A 20,314-nucleotide genomic window follows, 5' to 3' on the forward strand; every position below is an offset into this window, starting at 1 on the left:
TTCAGACGAGTCACATCTTTGGGTATTGTCTCAAATAGCTATTTATTGGGGTGGAAGGCCGGTATGTGGGAGGCCAAACTGCTTACAACATGTAGCAGATGACCCTGTTGCAACTGTTGTGGTTTAACCCCAGCCAGCAACTACACACTGCACAGCCGCTCACTCACTCTCGCCACCTCAGCGGGATGAGGGAGAAAATTGGAAGAGTAAAAGTGAGAAAACTCGTGGGTTGAGATAAAGACAGTTTAATGGGATAGAAAAAGAAGAAAGTAATAATAATGATAAAGGAATTAGAACAGATAAAAATGGTAAAGGAATTAGAACAGATAAAACAAGTGATGCACAATGCAATTGCTTACCACTTGCTGACAGATGCCCAGTCAGTTCCCAAGCGGCGGCCCCTGGGCAGCTTTCCCCCCAGTTCCTACACTGAGCATGATGTCCTATGGTATGGAATAGCCCTTTGGTCAGTTGGGATCAGCTATCCTGGCTGTGCCCCCTGCCAGCTTCTTGTGCCCTTCCCCCCCCCCCCAGCCTACTTGCTGGTCGGGGCGGTGTAAGAAGCTGAGAAGTCCTTGACTTGGCTGTTGCTAAGTAGTGTTTATACTAAAACCATCAGTGTGTTAGCAACATCATTCTCATCCTAAATCCAAAGCATAGCACTGCTCCAGATTCTAGGAAGAAGATTAACTCTGGCCCAGCTGAAACCAGGACACAACGTACATGAGCAGTGGTCATCAGCTTCAGTCAAGTACTTGAGAATTTGGTCTTCTGATTTGTTTTGGATGAGTAGTTGGTGGGAAAGCTAATTCCAGCATTGCCTTGTTTTCAGCACTGACTTAGTTTTAGCAAATCCTGTGCTAGTAGAACATGCAAAGAGCAGCAGAAACCTGTTTTTTTTTTTTTATTCTTTCTGCTGTGGTGCTCTTCTTGTTCATTACTACTTCCTTCTGTTAAACCTGATGTGTGTATGCTGTGAACAAGGGGCATACCACTGCGTATGTTGTGGTAAGGGCTCTGTGAGTTTACTCGTTGAAACTTTGGCTCTGAATTTTCCAGGATCCAGAGAGGAATGGAGACTCCATTGGATGTTTTGTCGAGAGCAGCATCTCTAGTACATGCTGATGATGAGAAACGTAAGTCTGAAATTTAGTTCTCTGCTTTGCTGGATATAGATGCTTTGTGTTTGCACTATATATCAGCCTAGATGCTAGCTTTATCAATCTTTGCATTTTACTCAATCTAAGACATATAGAAAAATGTCTTCAGAAGCCCTTCAAAAGTAGTCTTCCTCATGTGCAAAACCAATAAGTTGCATTTAAGTTGGTTAGTACACAAGAGAGAATCATTTCTGTTTATTTTGGAAAGGTACTTACGTCATATGAAGTGCCCCTCTTTGCCCAATTGCATTTGCACTGGTACTGGACAAAAAGTTGCAACGAAACTGCTGTCAAACTAGGGACAATTTGAGAACTCACACTCCCTAGTATCTCATTGAAGAACATGTAACTGGGTGGGCATGAGTGGGTTGCAAAGATTCCTTCACAGTTCATGAAAATTAAGAGGTAGACTGTTACCGTTAGTAACAAGCGCTTAACTTTCCTTTCGCTGCCAGTAAAAGGTGAGTACAGGATTTTAACATAGCAAATGATTCAGCTGCAGGTAGAGAGGCTCATGTTTCCAATCATATGGGAAATATTTTTGCTTTTAACATTCACGATAAGCGTTTAAGGTGGGTTAACTAATGTTAGAACAGTATTTTCAGCTCTGTCAACTTTCAGTGTAGATCAGACTGTTGCCTGCACGCTTAGCAATACGTGTCTTTGTCAGGTTTTTTTTCTGAGTGGTGTAAGCACTCAGGAAGTGTATGCATCTTGGGTATCAACCTGAATAGGTGCTAACTAGAAAAATGGTATTTTGGATTTCAAACTGCTCTTGTGTGTAGCCTCTGTGCATAAACTCATCTTTTAAGATGAATTCAGCTTTTCTTCTTTTGGTCTTTGTTCTGTTTTTCTGTATATACTTTTCAAAAAGTAATTGCCTTGACAGAATTGATTTGCTACTGTTGATAATCAACTTACTGAAGTAATTGCAAAGTAAACAATCACAATGTATTTGGACAGGCAGTCCCAAATAGGCAAGATAACAGTGGCTTGCTCTTTCAGAAGGTTGTAAAATGAAGGTTTTTATACCTTGATGGGCTCTTTGGTATTACTGGCTCTTAGCTTTATAGTAGATATTGGTTTTGCTGTTCTTTCACGTTCACCTTGCTACTGCCTATGTACCAGGTTTTTACTGATCCCACTGTAGAAAGATGATGGTTTTGATTGCTACAGTTATTGACCGTTACTGGTAAAATGAACAGCAGTGGAAATCCTTGAGGAAATAATTTCAGCTGTGATTTTGACCTGGGGGATTCCTCTTGTAAACTAATATATATTTGTAGAAAAAACAAAAGATTAAACTGTTTTCTCTTGATTGCTTTTCTAAAAAATATATTTTGAGTATGTATTTTCAGCGTTCTTAATCTTAAATGCATTCTTTCTGGTTAACTATTGCCTAAGACTCTAGTTCAATTTTGAGTTCCACCGAGTAGTAATGTTGGGCTGGATTTAGAGAATCCAGAGGAAGTCTGATTCAGTGCAACTTGCATGTGAGGAAGCTGATATGTATCTGGTTCTAATTTACATTCTTTTAGTCTTACCACTTAAACTTAATTAGATTTATGCCACTCTGCAGCTTCTAACTTATGCTGTCTCTGAGTTTGTCCTGTTGTTGTGTGTATTGTACACAGAGAATGCTGTAGTACGAAAAGCTGCTAAAAGGAAGAAATGAGTAGTCCAGACTAGTCACTGAACTTGCACTTTTTTTGTGTCAGCTTTTGTGGAAATGGCATCAGCCAGGCTTCACTCTGCATTGCAGAGGAGGCTAACAGCTCAAAGTTGGTATTAATCTTGAATTTAACAATTATCCTTGAGCTTTCCATTGAAGTGCCCGGCATGCCGCTCTTGGGGCTCTAGCAGAGGTCCTCTCTGTATTTCTGTATCCTCTGTCCACTTTGTCTAACAAAATTATACGTAAGTTTCTAATACTCCAGTCATGACCAGGAGTGCCATAATTGCTTTTTGTTGTTGGGTTTTTGTCTCTAAATCAGATTACTTTCAGATACTCTGTATCTGAACAAAACAGTGGATTTTTTTCAGTGATGTTATTTGTTTTTAAGTAATATATACAGGTAATTTTATTATTGATTCATTAAAAAAAATAATCCAATGGGTTATTTTTGACACTTCTAATGATATCATGAAGTTTCCTGCTTCCAAAGTTCTGAATAAGCATTTCAGATTAATTTAGTTTTTGAAATATTTCTGACACTGAGTTTTTTATTTTTGTGCTGGAATACAAATTTGTCTAATAAGTAACTCCTGATGCCTTTTGTGCATTTTATGGTCAAAATTTTATGCTATTTTTTTGAATAGAGAGCAAAGGAAAGGTAGCTATGTGCTATCCTGACATGACAATGCCACCAAGTAACTAGTGGTTAGATTGCACTTGTGAAACAATAAATAAAACTAGTGAAAAAATAAGTTGAATCATCTTAAGAAGTATTTGTCAAATGTTCTCATCTAAGCTATACGCCATGTAAGATTTGAAAACTGTTAATTTGCCACTTTTTAAAGATCATTTTAAGCAATTAAGATGCCCATTTTAACTATAATATCTCAAAATTATTCCTCTTCAAAGTAGTTAACGATTACAGTTTTTATAAGAAAAGTAAATGTAGTCTCTAACACTTCTCTGTCATCTAGTGTGAGTGCATAATGCATATAAAATATTTTTTGAAGTTAGATTGCATTTGCTGCTACACAAGGTACAAAGCTAGCTGAAGTTGTTAGTGGTCTCTTATTCATACGTATCAATAATTTTCCCTACTTCTTTTTCTGAAGGTGTTAGTGCTATTTGTACACAAACCCTTGATCCTCTTGCAGACATCTTAAATTGCAAACTTTCGCACCCTGATATGCTTTCATCCCATCTCAACCACAACTTCAAACTAATTTATATAAATCAGCAGCTTTCGAGTGCGTTTACTGAATCCAAGCAGTGCAAATACAGGTTCTTGTTAAAAAACAAGGTGTATTTCCTGAAGTTGGTAGGTATTTAATGTTGTTCTTGTTTATCTGGGTGTATTCGGAAGAGGAACATTACCAGTATTTATGAATTTAGTTCATTCTAACATGAAGGATCCTCTTATCTCTGCAGGCACTCACTGCAGTGACAAGTAATATAGAAGTGTCTTAGTGTACATACAAATCACACTGTTTAAAACAAATACAGTTAAACTTCCCAGCACTTAAAGAAATGAATGAGACATACACCCATGTAGATTTCCCAGAATGGTTATTGGTTTCTTAAACAAATGTGTCCTCGAGGGTTTTTTTGGTTTGGTGGTTTGGTTTTGTTTTTTTTTTTTTTTTGCAGCTGCAGCTATGTCAATAAGAAAGGTTGACCTTCATTAGTATGTTAGCACTATTTATTGCTTTTATTCGCATCTCTGTTTTATTTCATGAACTCTACTATATACTGTATTTCAACAGCTCCCAGTCTAAATAATTCTGCACTTGTTATCAAAGAAAATTTATGAAACTCTTTTGGTTAACTACTGTGTCATGCAAATGAGTAATTATTGAGAAGAAACGATTACTGTAATTTTGTATTTGTAACTATTAGCACTGTGATGTGAGCAATTATTTAAGCTTATGGTATACTGGATCTGTGCTTAAAAAAAACCTAAACAAAACAAGCTGAACAAAAGAAGACAGACACTCCTTTGGAGGTGATAACAGTTAAAGGAGAAGAGAAAGATATTGCCTAATGGAGTTCATTGTTTACTTCTTGTCCAAACTTGGCCTTCCATTTCAGTGGAAGGAAAGCATACAATGATGTAATTATTAGCCAGTCCTCTCGAAGGCTTGCCACTAATGGCTTACTTGTCAATAGTGAAGGGAAAGGCTATAGGAAGTCTGCACTGTTTACGAGCAGCTGTTCAGTGCCAGGCTAGGTAATGTGCAACTATTTTATCTGTAAGTGGCATCTGTAAGGTTTTGCCAGGTTTTTTTCAGTGCTTCAGAAGTGGGCTCTGTATGAAGTGAACATCTGTAAGATCTGTGTACGTATGCTGCCTTTTTAACGTTATTGTGGCCGGAAGCCTTACCCAATATTGGCTGTTGTACAGTTGCAAAAATCAAGTTTACAATGAGATGCTTGATATGACTCATTACTCTTCTGTTCCTCTTCTTTTGCTATACAATTCTTCCTGAGGTTGTACTGATTTCTCATATGTTCAGGATTTTAGCTGGCTATTTTTAGAAGACCACAGTATAAGCTGGTAGTATTTAAGTAAAGACAAAGAATTACTGAAAATAGTTTTTCTTCCCATACTTGTGTTGAACAGCAAGTGTTCAAACATTACAAAGAGTTATAATTTTCTGTTTATCTCATATAAAAATAAGGATTTGTGAACTTGTCTTTCAGTTATAAACAGTGTTTTAAAAGCATAATCCTGTAACTGAGAAAATAGTGAAGGAAAATGCTGATAAGGACTTGCACTTGCAGAATGTGTTGAAAGCACTGTGTACTCAGCCTGTGCTGATTTTATAGTAACACTTAACTTACACTTCCCTCTAATATGCAAGTTCATTTCAAGAATATGGGAATGAATGAGAAAAAACATGTTGTTTCTCACTCTCTCAGGGTATTATAGTGAAAAGTCTGTTGCTGGCAAACAAGAAAATATACTTCCGCAAGGAAATGAAAGGTTTGGAAACAGCTAATAAATGGCACAATAAAGTCCTGGGTAATAGCTTTGCATTCTAATGCCTTGTACCAGAGCCATACCTACTGAATTGTGTTGAATTTGTTTTTTTTTAATTTAATTGAATTGAACTACGTTTTTAAAAACTAATACAGGACTACATTATTAAAAAAAAAACTGATCTTTGATCAAGCCATGCTTCTTGCACATGTGCCATCGGTCGCATGTGTCATCCTTGTACGCATGGAAGCCTGTAACTGCTATTCCTCACTTCTTGCCTGTGAACACTCTTGCTGTTTGGCAACAGCTTCTTTTATGTGGTTTAGTTTAATCCACTTCAGATAACTAAGCTAGACCATACAGTTGATATTTCTAGTACGAAGAATTACTGTGCTTTAAAATCCCTGCCCTAATCAACTTTGTAATAAAATCCTCATGTAGACAAGACCTACAAATCAATTTTTACTGTTCTTCCTTCGTATCAATCAGTCCAGTTAGGAGAATTACCGTCTCATAATTAGTAAATTTACAATGATTAGTTGTTTTGGATAGCTGATCCTGAAAAAGATACTACTTTAAGGCTAAGTTGAGAACAATGCATTATTTTTTAACACTCTTGATGAGGATGATGACTCTGTAAGCTTATTGTCTTTAAATACAAAACAAGCGATATTTGTAGTAGAGTTAGACCTGAATGTTGATGTTCATGTTGAAGATATTAATGATAAAATATTTCTAGCATCACCAGGACTTCTCACCTACACTACTATTTGTTTTGTAAATTTATAGCAAATTATGGGCAGTGAGCCTAAGGCAGGTTTTAATATCAATGTTTGCAGAAGTGTAAATAGCTTCCATCCTATTGTGTAAACACTTAAATCAGCATTTTATTATTATAAAAAATATTTAAGATCCTGCAGGTTTTTTGACTGACTAAAAGTGAGGAATTGCGTGGAGCTTGCTGTATGAATGTAATTAGTACAAAGAGAGCCTCAGCGATCAGTTGCGTTTGAGGTTTGCTTGAGGGGGGATGGTTCTGAAGATTCATCTGCTTCAGTAAAATGGGCAATAGCACTTTTACACAGAAGTGTGATACCATCGTCTTGTCTTGTGACTTGCCGTTTGTATTTCGGACATATATGTGTGAATGAAAATAGCAAATCTTGTAACAAAGAAATAAATGGAGGAAGTCTTAGCCGCATGCTGTAGCGAAGATATTTCAGCATTACTCCTCATTTATGGAACATTTGTTTTAGGGGTGGAAGGGAATTGAATTGGTTCAGTAAGGGCAACGTGGAGCATGTTTAAATTTCTTCTCAAATCTAAAATGCGTTTGTTGTACCAAACCTTAATTCTCATGTAGGCTGTTTTGATGGTAAGCTGTTTCCCCGTCATGCTAGGAATGTGTCCCTCGTAATAGGTATGATACACTTAATAGTTTAGTACATCGCCATTTCTCCATTTTGTGTTCGTTGTTTTGCCATTATTTCTGGAGTTTGTGATTATTTTTCTCACTGTTGATGTTGAGAATGTTAACGTTATCTGTGGTACTCGGTGCTGTACAAACACAAGGGAGAAGGTAGTCCCTGTTCTCCAGACAGACTGTCAAGGGCGGGAAGCAGAGCACTGAGGTGACACGGGGCTGCTTCTGGTTAGCCAGCGAGTCAGCAGTGGAGGTGGATTTTCTGATCCTGATTCCGAGTTGCAACACCTTATTCACCACGCTGCTGACGCCAATAGCTTCTATCGAACCCTGAGCTCCAGCGGTGTGCAAAGCAACCTGGCAAAAAAAGTCCTAAGAGGGTTTGATGCCATCGACACTGCTGCTGCCGTGCCAGTGGAATTCAGCGGGTAGGCAGTACTTCTCCTTTCTGCTTGCCACTTTTGGAATATTCAGGAAATAAAATGGTTATTGTCTTTTACGGTAGCTCATAGCTGCACCATCAAATTGCTCATAGGGTAACTATCCTGAAGAAATTCTTTGCTTTGAAGAGTGTCATGCTCGTTTCTGTTCCTTTACCTGGGCAAGCTGGCAGTCATTATAGATAACTGATATCTTGAGGTAACTGATATAGATAAACTCATGTCGTTGGGTTTTTTCCCCAATTTAGGCTAGATAAAAATCTCTCCTATAATGTAAAAGTTGTATGTGATGCTTCTAAAAATCCTGCTTCCTGTGACTTTCAGGACAACTCCTGGAAATAGAAGGAGTAATTTTTGATCTTAACCGCCTACTTTTTGTTTTGTAGGAAAATACTTGCTGAAATCCTGCTTGGCTAGGTTGGGGTCAACACAGCCACATTAACCCAGATTTTTCTTTGGCGTTCTGTAAATAAATTTAATAGTATTTGGTATGGGTGTTGTTTTTCAGTGCTTTCAAAGTTCAGGGATTTTTAATCAGGGTTTGTAAAATCTTGGATGTCTCTTATTAACCAGCCCAGGCCAACCTTTCATTTAGAGCTTGACTCCTTCGGAAGACTTTTCCCTTGTTGGGTTGAAAGGAGCGTAAGAAGTGCTTCAGGATTGTTTCTTTTATGAAAATAAGTGGACTTTCCACATGGATGTTTGTTTCTTCTTTTATGGCAAATTAAAATATTGATTTGGTTGTCTTTCTACCAAGTTGGCTTTGCATGAATGTGTGTGTTGGTTCAGAGAAGAGGCAGATATTTGATATAGATGAAGAGTTAGGTCTTGAAAATTAGAGGTATGTTTAGACTTCGGTGTTTTGCAGCTCAGTTTAATATATTGAATTCTTTAATTGCAGAAATTAATGCACAATTAAGTAAATTATAATAGCTGTTACGAATTAAGCTCTGACCACAAGCACAGTTGCTATCTGTGATGTCTAGCAAAAGAGAAACTTAGGTTTTCTGGAGGAAAAGCTAATTTCTAAGAAGCAGTATCAGCAAAAATCTATGTTTGTAATCCCTCAACAGCTATGAGAGGTATTAAAAGTACGTTTGTCACGCAGTAATTTACGTAACATTTGATCAATGGTGGGGAAGAGAGGGAGTTAGTTTTGCAGTGATATTCGTGGCATAAATAATCTTTTTTTTTTACTGAAATGTGGAAAAGTGTGGAAATGTGATATTTCACTTTGGTAATAACGGGATGGAAAAATTGTGGTTCGATCATTGAATCATCTGTTGTTGCTGTATGAATACCAAAAGCTTTAAATAGTAAACCTTTCTGAATAATACCATGCATAGTGTTCTGCTTTTAAATTTATGAACCATACAGACCAGAGAATACTATTTTCTGTGTGTTAATCTGGTTTTTAGTAATATACCTGAATGGCTGAATTCCTGACCTTCTGCTTTTTGTCTTTCAAAAACCTTTAGCTGTTTGTATTAGTCAGTATTTCACGGCACAGGGTAGCTTCCTGCAGATCGTGTCAGGGCCAATTCATCATTTTCGGGGCTTTCTTGAAAGTAGGAGTGTTAAGCAGGATAACTAGTTGTTTGGGATGTTTTGTTTAGGAAAAATAAAATAAAAAAATATTCTTACCTCCAGAAATCTTCGCCATTTTTTCTCAAAGTTTATTGTAGCAAGAAAATAAACAATGAGTAGAGTTATGTTTTCAACCTGTTAAATAGGCTGGAAAATGGGGCAATTGTCTGCTTGGTGCCTAGATGTATTTTAATAGCAGTAGAACACCATTAGTATAATCAGTGGAGTGACAGTAATGCCTTCAGGAACAAAAGTGTCTAAACATTTTTTTCGAATTGATTTTAAAAAACATTTGCAGGAGGTTCAGCTGCCACCAGTTTGTAAACATGCTGTAGCATCCTTCAGCATACCAGATGTTTCTACCCGGGCTGCGCTAGCTGAGCAAATAGGCTGCTTGGATTTCCTGAGCAATGTCCGCCAGACAATATGTCTTTTCTTTCTGAATCCTTTTTAGCTAATTGGTGATAAAATAGTTGCAGTGATTGGTGGCATTGCCTGCAAGTAAATGATGTTTACAGAAACAGTATCTCTTTAAATGTTGTTTGGCAAATGGAGGGGAAGGAATCTTTTTACTAGACTGGAATTTGTCATCGGATACCAACCATTGCTCTGAAAATTGCAGCTGACTGAATACCATATTGTTAAGCATGAGAGCACATACGTAACCGTGTGGAATGCATCAATGCACATGCTTCTGAATGATTGTAGTTTCTGAAATGCTATACCTGGAACTTTGTGCTCCATTTGCCCATTTTGCAATAATATATATTTGTTGTATCCTGAATTCTGAAAGAATGCGGGGAAATTATTCAGTCATTGGGTTCTCTGTGTTAAGTTTTCTGGTGGTGACTGAAACTAGGTAAATGGACTAGTTTTATACAGCTAGGCAGAATACATTAGCATGCGAAAATCTGTCCATTCTTCATGTGGTAAATATTATGTGGCTTTTTTCACTAAAAAAAAAAAAACCCAACAAACAAACCCAAGAAAAAAAATTCTTAATCGGGAATACTGCAGGCTGACTTGTGAAATGCAGGGTGCTTTCCCAGCATGTTCTTTCCACATCTTTAAGAGCCCAGAGATTCAGAACAAGCTTGGAAATGTCAGTGTCGCACATGAAAAGCTAGTGTTCATAAGGGGCAGAATTCATAAGAGCAAAGGAGTTAAATTTCAGAAATACTTAGGTGGATTTACTGTTGTTTATTTTTTTATCTATTTTTCCTTGCTCAATTTTTTTTGTAGGTACTTATTTCAGCACTTTATTGGTGTGTCTGGAAAGGTTAGAAATAGTGCTTTACAACCGCCCGTAGCCATGCTGTCCCTCCCCTTGCTCAGGGTCTACCCACCAGATGCCATACATTCTGGAGTGACTGTAATTCATTTTCCAGATGGCAAAGCAGGGCTTTTTGAGAAAGAGAAGGTCTTTGGTGCAACGTAGTGATTCTTAGTTTTGTTTATGCAGGCAGGCAAATCTAGAGGTACCTTTTTCTGTAAGCAAACGAAGAGATTTAATAAAGGAGTGAGTAAACTTTGTGTTTAGTTAGCATTTTAAAAACCCTCTGCTGAAAAAAGTTGATTTTCATTAAATACATAGTTTTTACACGTACACAGTATGTTAAAACAGTGTTGTAAAGTCCATTCTTTTAGCAGTGCAGTGTTAAAATTGAGGTGGTCTTGTGCAATCTTTACTCCTTTTTCAGTTATACAGTCATTAGTGAAATGATCATAGAATATTTACAGTTCTGTTGTAAATAGAAATATGCAAGTTCTTAGTTAATGAGCATATGTTTGGTATTTTATTTTCCCTTGTGGGGAACCCAGACTTTATTTATGGTATGCTGTTCAAATTCTGACCTGAAGGAAGAGGGATTGGAACATGGGTTTTCCATTCCAAGATGAGTGTCCTAATTAATGGCGTATGAAATAAAAGGAGGATACAGTCAATTATCACACTCTTTTACTAACTCATGCCTTTTGTTCTGTTCTTTAAGAAAAGAGGGGAAAAAAAAAACCCAAACCAAAACAAAAGCAGCAAAACTTTTTCAGGCTGAAGAGAACATATTTCTTCCCCAAGAAGCAAACACCAAAATTACTTTTCATTTTTCCCCTCTTTTGCTGCTGAACAGAAAATCAATTGTGTGGGCATGATTCTGGATAAAAATCTGCTATGCAGCTATAAACAATGTCACTACAGAAACTTCTGTCATCCATAAGCTTAAAAGGAGAAATGCTTCTTATTTAGCAAATTGAAGAGTGAAGGGTGACTTATTACTCTCCTCTGATTTTATTTTTTTACCTTCTGTTCTGATTTTAAACTTAATGACACATTCATTGAAAGGTCCCCAAAACACTGCTATTACAAAAGTATTTTTGTCCATCCACTACAACAGCATTGTATTAGGTGATAATGCTTTCACAACACTGGCATTAAGTTTGCTTTAGATATTTATTGCTCTGCAAGAGAGAGAAATTATAGGCAGTAGTTGGACAGAAATTCTTTTGTGTGTTCTTGTTTTGAATCTAATAATTTTAGTACATGTACTAGGCTTAGTGTTCCTGAAACTGTGGCAATAGCAGTAACTGCTTTTATTTTCTGGGCCATGCCCATGTTATTAGTTTGGTTTGTGTGAAAACATCTGTGTATTACAGTTATAACTTTATTACTATAAATCTCTGGCCTGTGTTTGCTTTCTTTAGAGCCGGATATATCTGGCTCATAACACTGAGAAGTGACAGCTCATCTGTGGCTCCATCTGCCTGTCTCTCTTTAGCGTTTTTGTATCTTAATGCACCTCTTGCTTAGCCTGACCTGGAAAGCATTTGATTGTATAAACATACAAAGATGTTACTTTTGCCTCCGACCAAACCTCCAAATTATGAGATAAATTAAGGACTTCTTCGAGTAGTTTTTACCCTCAGAGATATCTCAACAGTAGACAAATAGTGGTTTTCGAGTAGTGGTCTAGGTTTCCAATGCGTTAAAAGTTCCGCAGCGTTGGCCTCCGGTTGAAATCTGTGATTTTCCTGTGCAGGGGTCTCAGTCTTTGCGAGGATTTCAGAACATATTTATTGCATAATGCTGGCATTTAACATAATTATATTGTTTAATTTTTTTATCTACCCAAACTGTTCTTTTATTTCAAAATTATGAGCTCTGTTTTTAGAAGTACGGTTGAATTGTTAATTGGCTTTAAATGTATTAACATTTATAGTAGTCCTTAATAAAATTGTTATAAACGGACCATATTATTGTTCTCAAAATATGTGAGAAATTTAAGAGGAAGAATGTCATTTTTTGATGTTTGAATATGAAGGAAAGTAATGGGCTTTCTTTTTCTTCTGAAAAACTCTTTTTCTGTGGAAAGGAAAAGCAATTTGGACATTTTCAGTCTATCCTTTTTACAAAACTCCAGACTTTTTTTTTTTTTTTTTATTTTTTTTTAGTAGAATGATGGGTAACTAATCTCGACAGGAACCTCTGAGCTGTCTGACTCTTCTTGACTGAAGTAGTTGATAGACTTTATCTGAGTTAATAGCAATAACTGGTTGCATGAATATCTTGTGGTTCCATGAGGCATGGGTCAGCTGCCTTAATCCCTTTGACTGAACTTCTCATGACTCTCAACAGATGTTTTGCCTTTAAAGGTCAGTTTAACTTTCTGACCAGACCAGCTCCTGGCTTCCCAGAGCATGCCAACATAGTTAAGAACTGGAATGTAGTTTGACGTCAGGAATGAAATTTCATGAATTTCTTTTTCACTTCCTTAGTTATTCAACCAAATCTCACGATACCCACTTTTGTAACAACTGGCAGAGCATATTTTAAAAAGATAATACAATGTCAGAAGAAAAAGATTATGAATCATAAGAATGTGTTGGTAGTTCGAATAGTTGAAGGCAGAATCATTGAAGTTCCAAGTAATTTTGTAATGTTTACTTGCATTACAATAGGCTGTGCTAGACATTGAAAAATATGCAGAATTGAATTTCCACCCAAAATGTATGGTATGCATCTTTGTGGTGCTAAAAACGGCCACAGAAGATTGGTCAATGAATGGAATCAAAATGCATTCTTGAAAATGGAAGTGGCAAGAACAATTTGCCCCTCAGAAGACTGGAGAACGGCATGAAGCTTCAGCACGTTGTAAGCTCTCAGCAGGAAACTGTTGGGTCTTAAAATTAGAAATATTTGTATCATAGTGTATTTTCAGGAGGAGTCATAATCTGCTTCTCTGTTAGAATATGAAATCTGTTTAACCACAGCAGAATTATGCGTCTTGTGACTGGCCAAAGTCTGTAGTAGGTATTTCAGGGGAAGTTTTCTCTGAGCCATGGGCAGTTACTTGATGGCTCACACCTGAAGTATGCCAGTTTAGCTGTCCAGCGTAACTGCTGGGATGTCATATGGGCGGTGAAACTGTTGGGATTCCTGCAAGGATCTGGTGACTTTGTTTCATAGATTGATTGTGGGTTATGTGAAAGAACGTGTAGTAGGGATGTGTGTGTGAATTACTGCTCTGCTTATGATGCTCAATAATATGAGTATTTATTCTGTGATGTAATTTACAATGTCATTTAGCATATAAGTTTTGTCAATCTACTGTATCAATATTTCAGTATATAATCACCACTATTAAAATAGTAATTAAGTAAAATAATCCTGCACAATACCAGTTTCTCAGCCAGCAGCTTTGCTGGAGGGTTCAAGATCTCTATTGCATTCAGGAAAGGCAAAAATTACTGTGTTTCTCCATCTAATTCTCCATCCAAAACTTTAGATCCTACTATAGGTAGAGAAGGAGCACACAAATTGGAACACCCACATGACAACTACAGTGTCATGCAGAAATAGTAAGTTGGGTCTTATTTAGCTGCCTTTGTTCTTATATGCTTCCAGTATAGATCTCCCTAGCTAGACTGTTGGGGTTTTTTTTATGGTGATCTATTGATATCTGTATGCATACGTCTGTGTGATCTTTTGATAATCTGGGAGGTCTATTTTTAAGTTATTTTTCTTTTTACTTCTCAGAAGCAGGACATAGTGGTATTATGAGCTGTTCCACTGACCTTAATTCAATCACGTTAGTGCTACTGTCTTTCTGCTTTCAATCATACCCACATATTAATTAGTAATGAGAAGAAGACTGTGACAATAGAAAAATGTAGGTCTTCACTACTGCTTCTGGCTATTCACTCCGAACAATCACTGATCTGTTCAAACATGTGCCCTTAACGCTCTTCCTCTCCTTACCTATTTCAGTTATTAATGACAGTAGATTTGTACTTCCTGGTAGCACACCAGTAGCACACCAGTCATTTTGAGTCACTTCTTTTAAAAGAGGAGGATAGATATGCGCTTGCTGCCTTGCATGCAGTATTGTACTAGAAAGAAAATTGAGATTAAGGGGCCAGCAGAGGATGAGTATGGTAAGTCCAGAGTTCTTTATGGAGTGGCAGAGATGGACTTTCTGGTGGAACAGAGTAGTGATCCCTCAGGTGGTCTCCAGCAGAGTGTAACACTGGCGGGATCTGCCTGGGGGAATGTGTGTGTGCCGCTCACGAGCGGAGGTCCAGGCTAGGTCTTCTGGCCGAAATGCAAGGCAAGATGTCCTAGCAGTTACGCTAGACTTTGTGGCGGTTAGCAAAAGCTGAATGGTGAAATTTTGTGGCTGAAATTGCATGTTCCTTGAAGTAAATGGAAAATATTTATACAAATGATGCTACTTTGTGACTTCTTTTCCTTTGACTGTTACTACAAAAAAAACCCCATAATTAATTTCTCCAGTAGGTGTAGAATTCCTGTTGTTTCTTATGAGAATAGAAGCTATGGTATAAATGAGAATATTTTTAAAGTCGTCTGTTGCATTTACTTACTGATTTTCATTACCTGTTGCAAGCTGCAGTCGCTGATTGTTAATGTTACCTGTGAGAATTCAGCAATACATGGCCTTGATTTTTGGCTGTTACCTTCTTTCAAGCGCTATGGTTGCCAGCTTCTTCTAACCAGGGTATTTATTATTGTTGTTGCCCATGTTTGATGTAATGCCTTGATAACTGCTTGGAATTTCTACCAGAATAGAAATAGTCAGAAGTACCTTTCTGCCAAAACTATTTTACCTTTTTCTGAGTAAGTTTAATAATTTCTTTTGCATTTGTATCTATAGCTCACCCAGCCACTCATTCTTGAATGTCCAAAAAAAGGATAAGTTTATGTCACTAACGTGTCATTTCCTTCTTGGTCACTTGTCTTATCATTATGTGAGTTACTTCATGGTGTGCCAAAACTCCAGTAGAGCTGTGTTATCTTTTAAAGAAATTTTGGATTCTCTTTGTCTCCCATATTGGAGAAGAAATCTTGGCTTTTTACTGCATTCTAGTAAAATGCTGTGTCTCAACATTTAAAGGCGAATGTATCTAACCGGAATTTAAAATAAAAATAATATTTCATTGGAGAGCTCTCTCTCTTAGATAGTTTCCCCTCCATAATCTTAGGGTTGTTTTTTTTTTTATTTTTCTCTAACCCAGAACTGCAGTTTCTCTGTTTGAATCCTCACAGTGAAGGTCTCTGCTAGTAGACAAACTTGGGTACTTGCTTAGTATTCCACATGTAATTCTGGGAAAACTCAAGGTTCTGTTTTCCTGACACAACAAAAATGAATGAATCTGCACTATACGCTTTGTTTTAAGCATGGTGATTGCTAAATGGTGTTTCTAAACAACTGTGTTAGGAAACTGTGTGAATTATTTTCTGGTGTGGTTGTACAGAATGATTACAAACAATTTAAAAAGGGGTTGAAAAAGCAACCAAAAAGTATCTCTGCATGCTGTCACTGTAAGGAGCGAAGCCATCTGTAACCTTGTGCAGTATCAAATTTTATTTTAGACTGTGAAAACAAATAGGCTATCTTTTGATTAACATCAGTTTCCTCCGTTTCTCTCCCAAAGTTACCCATATGTCTTTTAACAAGGCCAGCCTGTATTAATGATTTCCGACTGTCCAGCAGCTGGCATGAGCTGGAGGAGTACTGGGACTTCTGTGTGGTGTTTGAGGAGGGGGCTGTCTAGGAATGCTCGGTTCACCGACGGTTTGTCGAGCCCGTCATTTCTCTTTGCATCATTCTCTGTTCTAGGAGAACATACTTTCCAATGGTACTGGTAAGATTTTAAAGAAGTTTACTTTTTTTCTTCAGACGTTCTCTGATAATTTTCTTAATCATTGTTTTATGAAAAGATGTGGCAGATTTGGAAGATTCAGAAAGAGTATATGCTAATCTCTAGGTTGTAATGATTTCTTCTGGTTTTTTTCTTAGATTAGCAATGTCAAAGTATTGGTCCTGATAGTTTGAAATTTAATTAGATTTCTGTAGATATTCTGTATTTATACTTGTGTTGCTGAGAGTAGAATTTTGGTTTGAGGTGTGTTGTATTTCTTGGTTTGTTTTGGTTTTGCTCTAAGCCACTGTTTAAATACAATCATATGGAGGAAAATATTTATGCACCTGTATTCATTAAAAAAAAAACCAAAAAAAAACAAAAAAAAAAAACCCCAGAACAAAAAGGATTTGTTGTTTATTGTGACCCAGGAACAGCTTTTAGAGGGTTCCTATTTGTGTAAAAAGTATGATAGTCAAATATGCCTGTGCATTCAGACTGAGATGATATGATGATCGAAAAATAATGATCAAATGCTCATATTTAGGGGCCACTGCCAGCTGTTTCCAAACAAAAATTGTTGCAAATCCAGAAAAATTAGTGAATATTGATAAACAGTTTACAAGTTTTAATCCTGAGAGGGACTGGGGACATGTGTTGTAGCATATGTATATAATCACCAGCAGGATATCTTAGGGTCCCAGGCTGGACACCAGCTAAACTGCTGCTCACCCTGTGTCCTGGCAGCTGCAGGAGGCAGCCGCATGTGCAAGGCTGCACGCACGTTGGTATTTTTTGCATAATTCTTCACATGAGGTGTGCATGTGTGAGCGCGCTGCATTCATTCATAATCCCTATGCCAATTGTTTTGTGCCCTGCAGAACATGAAAATAAGTTCTGGTATTTGTGATAAGCATATCAGATCCTTTTTCAGAATTAGCCCTCTGTGTTCTCTGAGGTCTGTCTTTTCTTTCTACCTGCCATCATGGAAGCAATGTTGTGTGGTTACTCTTTTGTTCTTTGTGCATGTGGGTAATAGATTGCAAGCTGAAAATTAATGTACAACGTATTGTTGGAATTAGGACCCATGGGCTAACTGTTTAATTAAATGTTCAATGTGCGTTGGTGTCCTTATGCTTTTGGGGTTTGCAAAGTTGTAAGGAAATCCACTTAATGTCATTTGTGAAGTAACCGACATTAATTTCAAGAAATTGCACTGAAATTAATTGTATTAATGTAATTAAATATTAAAATAATTAATTGGATAAAAACATTAAATATTTTAATTTGTAATGTTTCTTCTGCATTTTGCTGAAACAGCAAGAAATAATTTGAAGATTTTTTTTTCAGTGGAGAAGGTATCCCTAGAACAGTGGACCAGAGGTTTGTGTCGTCAGCTTAGACTGAAAGGTACCTCCCTGCAACTTGATAGCTGCTCTTTTGAAGGTAGATTGCTAGCAGTGAGTGACAGATATGGTGAGAGATGTAGTAAAATGAGGGTGGAGGAATTATAAGGCTGTCCTGTGTCAGTACATTCTTAGCGCATTTAGGTTTCTTTGCAGTGGTGTGAATTGTTTTAGCTTGTAATTCGTAAGGGTTTAGGTATATAAATATTTTATAAGGCATAATAGCCAGGTCATTCTGAAGTAAATGTACAAGAAGAAAACTGGAAAAGCATAGAGAATTCTGTAGAGAATTAAGCTGGAAGTTGGGGGGTGGAGAGAAAGGAATTGATGACTAAAAATATCCTTTAAGAGCTGCAACAGTATTTCTTGAAATTTGCTACAGTCATATTTGAGCTGATAACTGGTTTTTTTCAGACTGTAGGGTTTGGTTTTGCCACTATACAGTGAAGTAGGTATGGAATCTGTTATGATATAAATAACTTCACTGGTGCAATGTTAGACAAATACGAGGGATAAAATTAACACAGTGCAACATGGTGGCTGTTCAGTTTTTGCTGAATTTCATATAGCAGCTTTGATTTCCTTGGTTTATAGATTGCCAGACTACTGATAGTTTTGATCTGGTAGCTCACTGTTTTCTTGAAGCCTTTTTATACCATGTATGCAGTGCACACATAACTAGAACGTCAACCCTAACTTTGCTTACATCTGTGCAGAAAAACTTTTAACTAAAGCATAATCATGCTTTTAATGAGAGTTGTCCAAGTGGCCACAGGCTTTAGGCTAAACTTCAAACGGGTGTTAGTCACCGTTTGCATGATAGATCAGTGTATTTCTTCATTAAAAGCTGTTCCTGTGGAAAGTAGCAGGAATTGCTGCCTTGCACAAGTATCGGTTAGGCTTTTTTTTCCCAGGCGTGGGTCGGAGATGCTTGCCTCCCAACAATGTTACTGAGTAGTTTTTGGCGATTTATTCTCTGAGGCCAAGTCAGCATTTCTGCTGAGGATGTTATTTTTTTTCTGATTCCTTTCCACCATGCACATTGAGACAGGCAGGGTTCTCCACAGCTGCAGAGCAATCAGAATTTATTTATTTAAACGGTTGGATACGGGTGCCATATCCCCTCCCAGTTTGTTCTCAGTTTTAGGCTGTGTACAGATGTTACATCAATTTTACTTGGAAATCAATGCAAAAAAATTTGTGGAACTGTTGCTTATGGACCCTTATGATGACAAAGTAGTATCAGTTCAGAGTTTACTCATATGGTTAAGACAGGCTACATCAATATACAACCATTTTAATTGCTTCAAGCCTTCATAGGGCTTACTGCAGTTGAATCCAATGAGATCAGGAATAAACTTTTTAATTGGCACATTAGAGGGGTATACATGTAAGTGTGTGAGGACAAGAACTTGATGTTTCTATTAGATTTTGTATGTGCTTATTTTATTTGGGCGGCCTCGCTGTCATCTGCTGACATTCTGCACTTAGAGCTCTCCTATCTAGAATCACTGTCTTGCTGAGTTTATGGTAAACAGTATTACACAAGTTCTTGCACTGGCATTCAAAGATACAGAATTTATTTTGAATGTTTGTTATGCAACAAAGTTAAATGAGCTGTATAATTTTTTTTAAATAATAATTTCTTTCCTTAAACCTTTGCAAATTATTGGATATATAATTACCTCTGATACTGCTCAGATAGCATTCCTGATATTTAATTCCCAGCCAACTGCTGTGCAGGCTGGTGTGGCTAATTGGTTTCTTTGAGATTGTCTTCACTACACACACATTCCTGACACAAATTTCACCTTCAAGCAAGCAAAGGAAACTGAAATCAAATAGGCTTTAACCTGAGTTGGTTGGCCTGCCTGGGAGTGCGGATTAAAGCCTAAATTAGCATAACTCCTGTGACACCAAAACTGTGTTGCTCAAATCGGATTCTGTAATGCGCTGGCCATCTCTCGTGTTAGTCTGACTGCAGAGAAGTTTCAGTCATCATAGACAGTTACCAGCGCCTCTGAAACCGTAAGAGCTTTGAGTGTTCAATATTTGTTAAGTTTCAGGAAAAAGTGGTGTACAAAAATGAACTACTACTGCCCATCAGTAAGTAAGAATGGTCTGGGAATAGTGACCACAGTGCAAGTAGTGTGTGACTGCTAGTTCGTGAAAATCACGCTGGACGTTGAAAATTCGTGTTTCGCGTGTACATGTTTGTGTTCAGAGAAAAATGGAGGAATGTAGAGACAATATATAGCTTGTCAGAGACGGAATTTCATGGTGGTATAAAATTTATATAGAAATAACAATCAGAGAGCAGTTTTGACAGGGAATAATGTGTTAGTCTGCTGTTTTACCCTGGCAGTTTGGTTGGTCTGTTTTATGATATTGATAATGTGACTTGTGGCATATCTGCTGCAGTCTGACAAAATGGGAAGCGCTTACAGGCCTTTGAGTTGGAAAGATTAATCCTTTAGGAAAATGGGCAGGC

At 37.2% G+C, this 20,314-nt stretch overlaps 1 protein-coding gene across 2 annotated transcripts in view; it reads left to right on the forward strand.

The window, feature by feature from the left end:
• Window positions 1-20,314, forward strand: part of VGLL4 (vestigial like family member 4) — a 91,981-nt gene that overhangs the window by 7,168 nt on the left and 64,499 nt on the right. For both annotated transcript variants that reach the window (XM_040592513.1, XM_040592511.1), the window contains one exon: window positions 1,060-1,136. In XM_040592513.1, coding sequence (XP_040448447.1) covers window positions 1,073-1,136 — 64 coding nt within the window. In that variant the 5' untranslated portion in view covers window positions 1,060-1,072. The remainder of the gene's footprint in view (window positions 1-1,059; window positions 1,137-20,314) is intronic.

This window comes from Falco naumanni, chromosome 4, assembly GCF_017639655.2.
Source record: "Falco naumanni isolate bFalNau1 chromosome 4, bFalNau1.pat, whole genome shotgun sequence".
Classification (NCBI taxonomy): Eukaryota; Metazoa; Chordata; class Aves; order Falconiformes; family Falconidae; genus Falco; species Falco naumanni.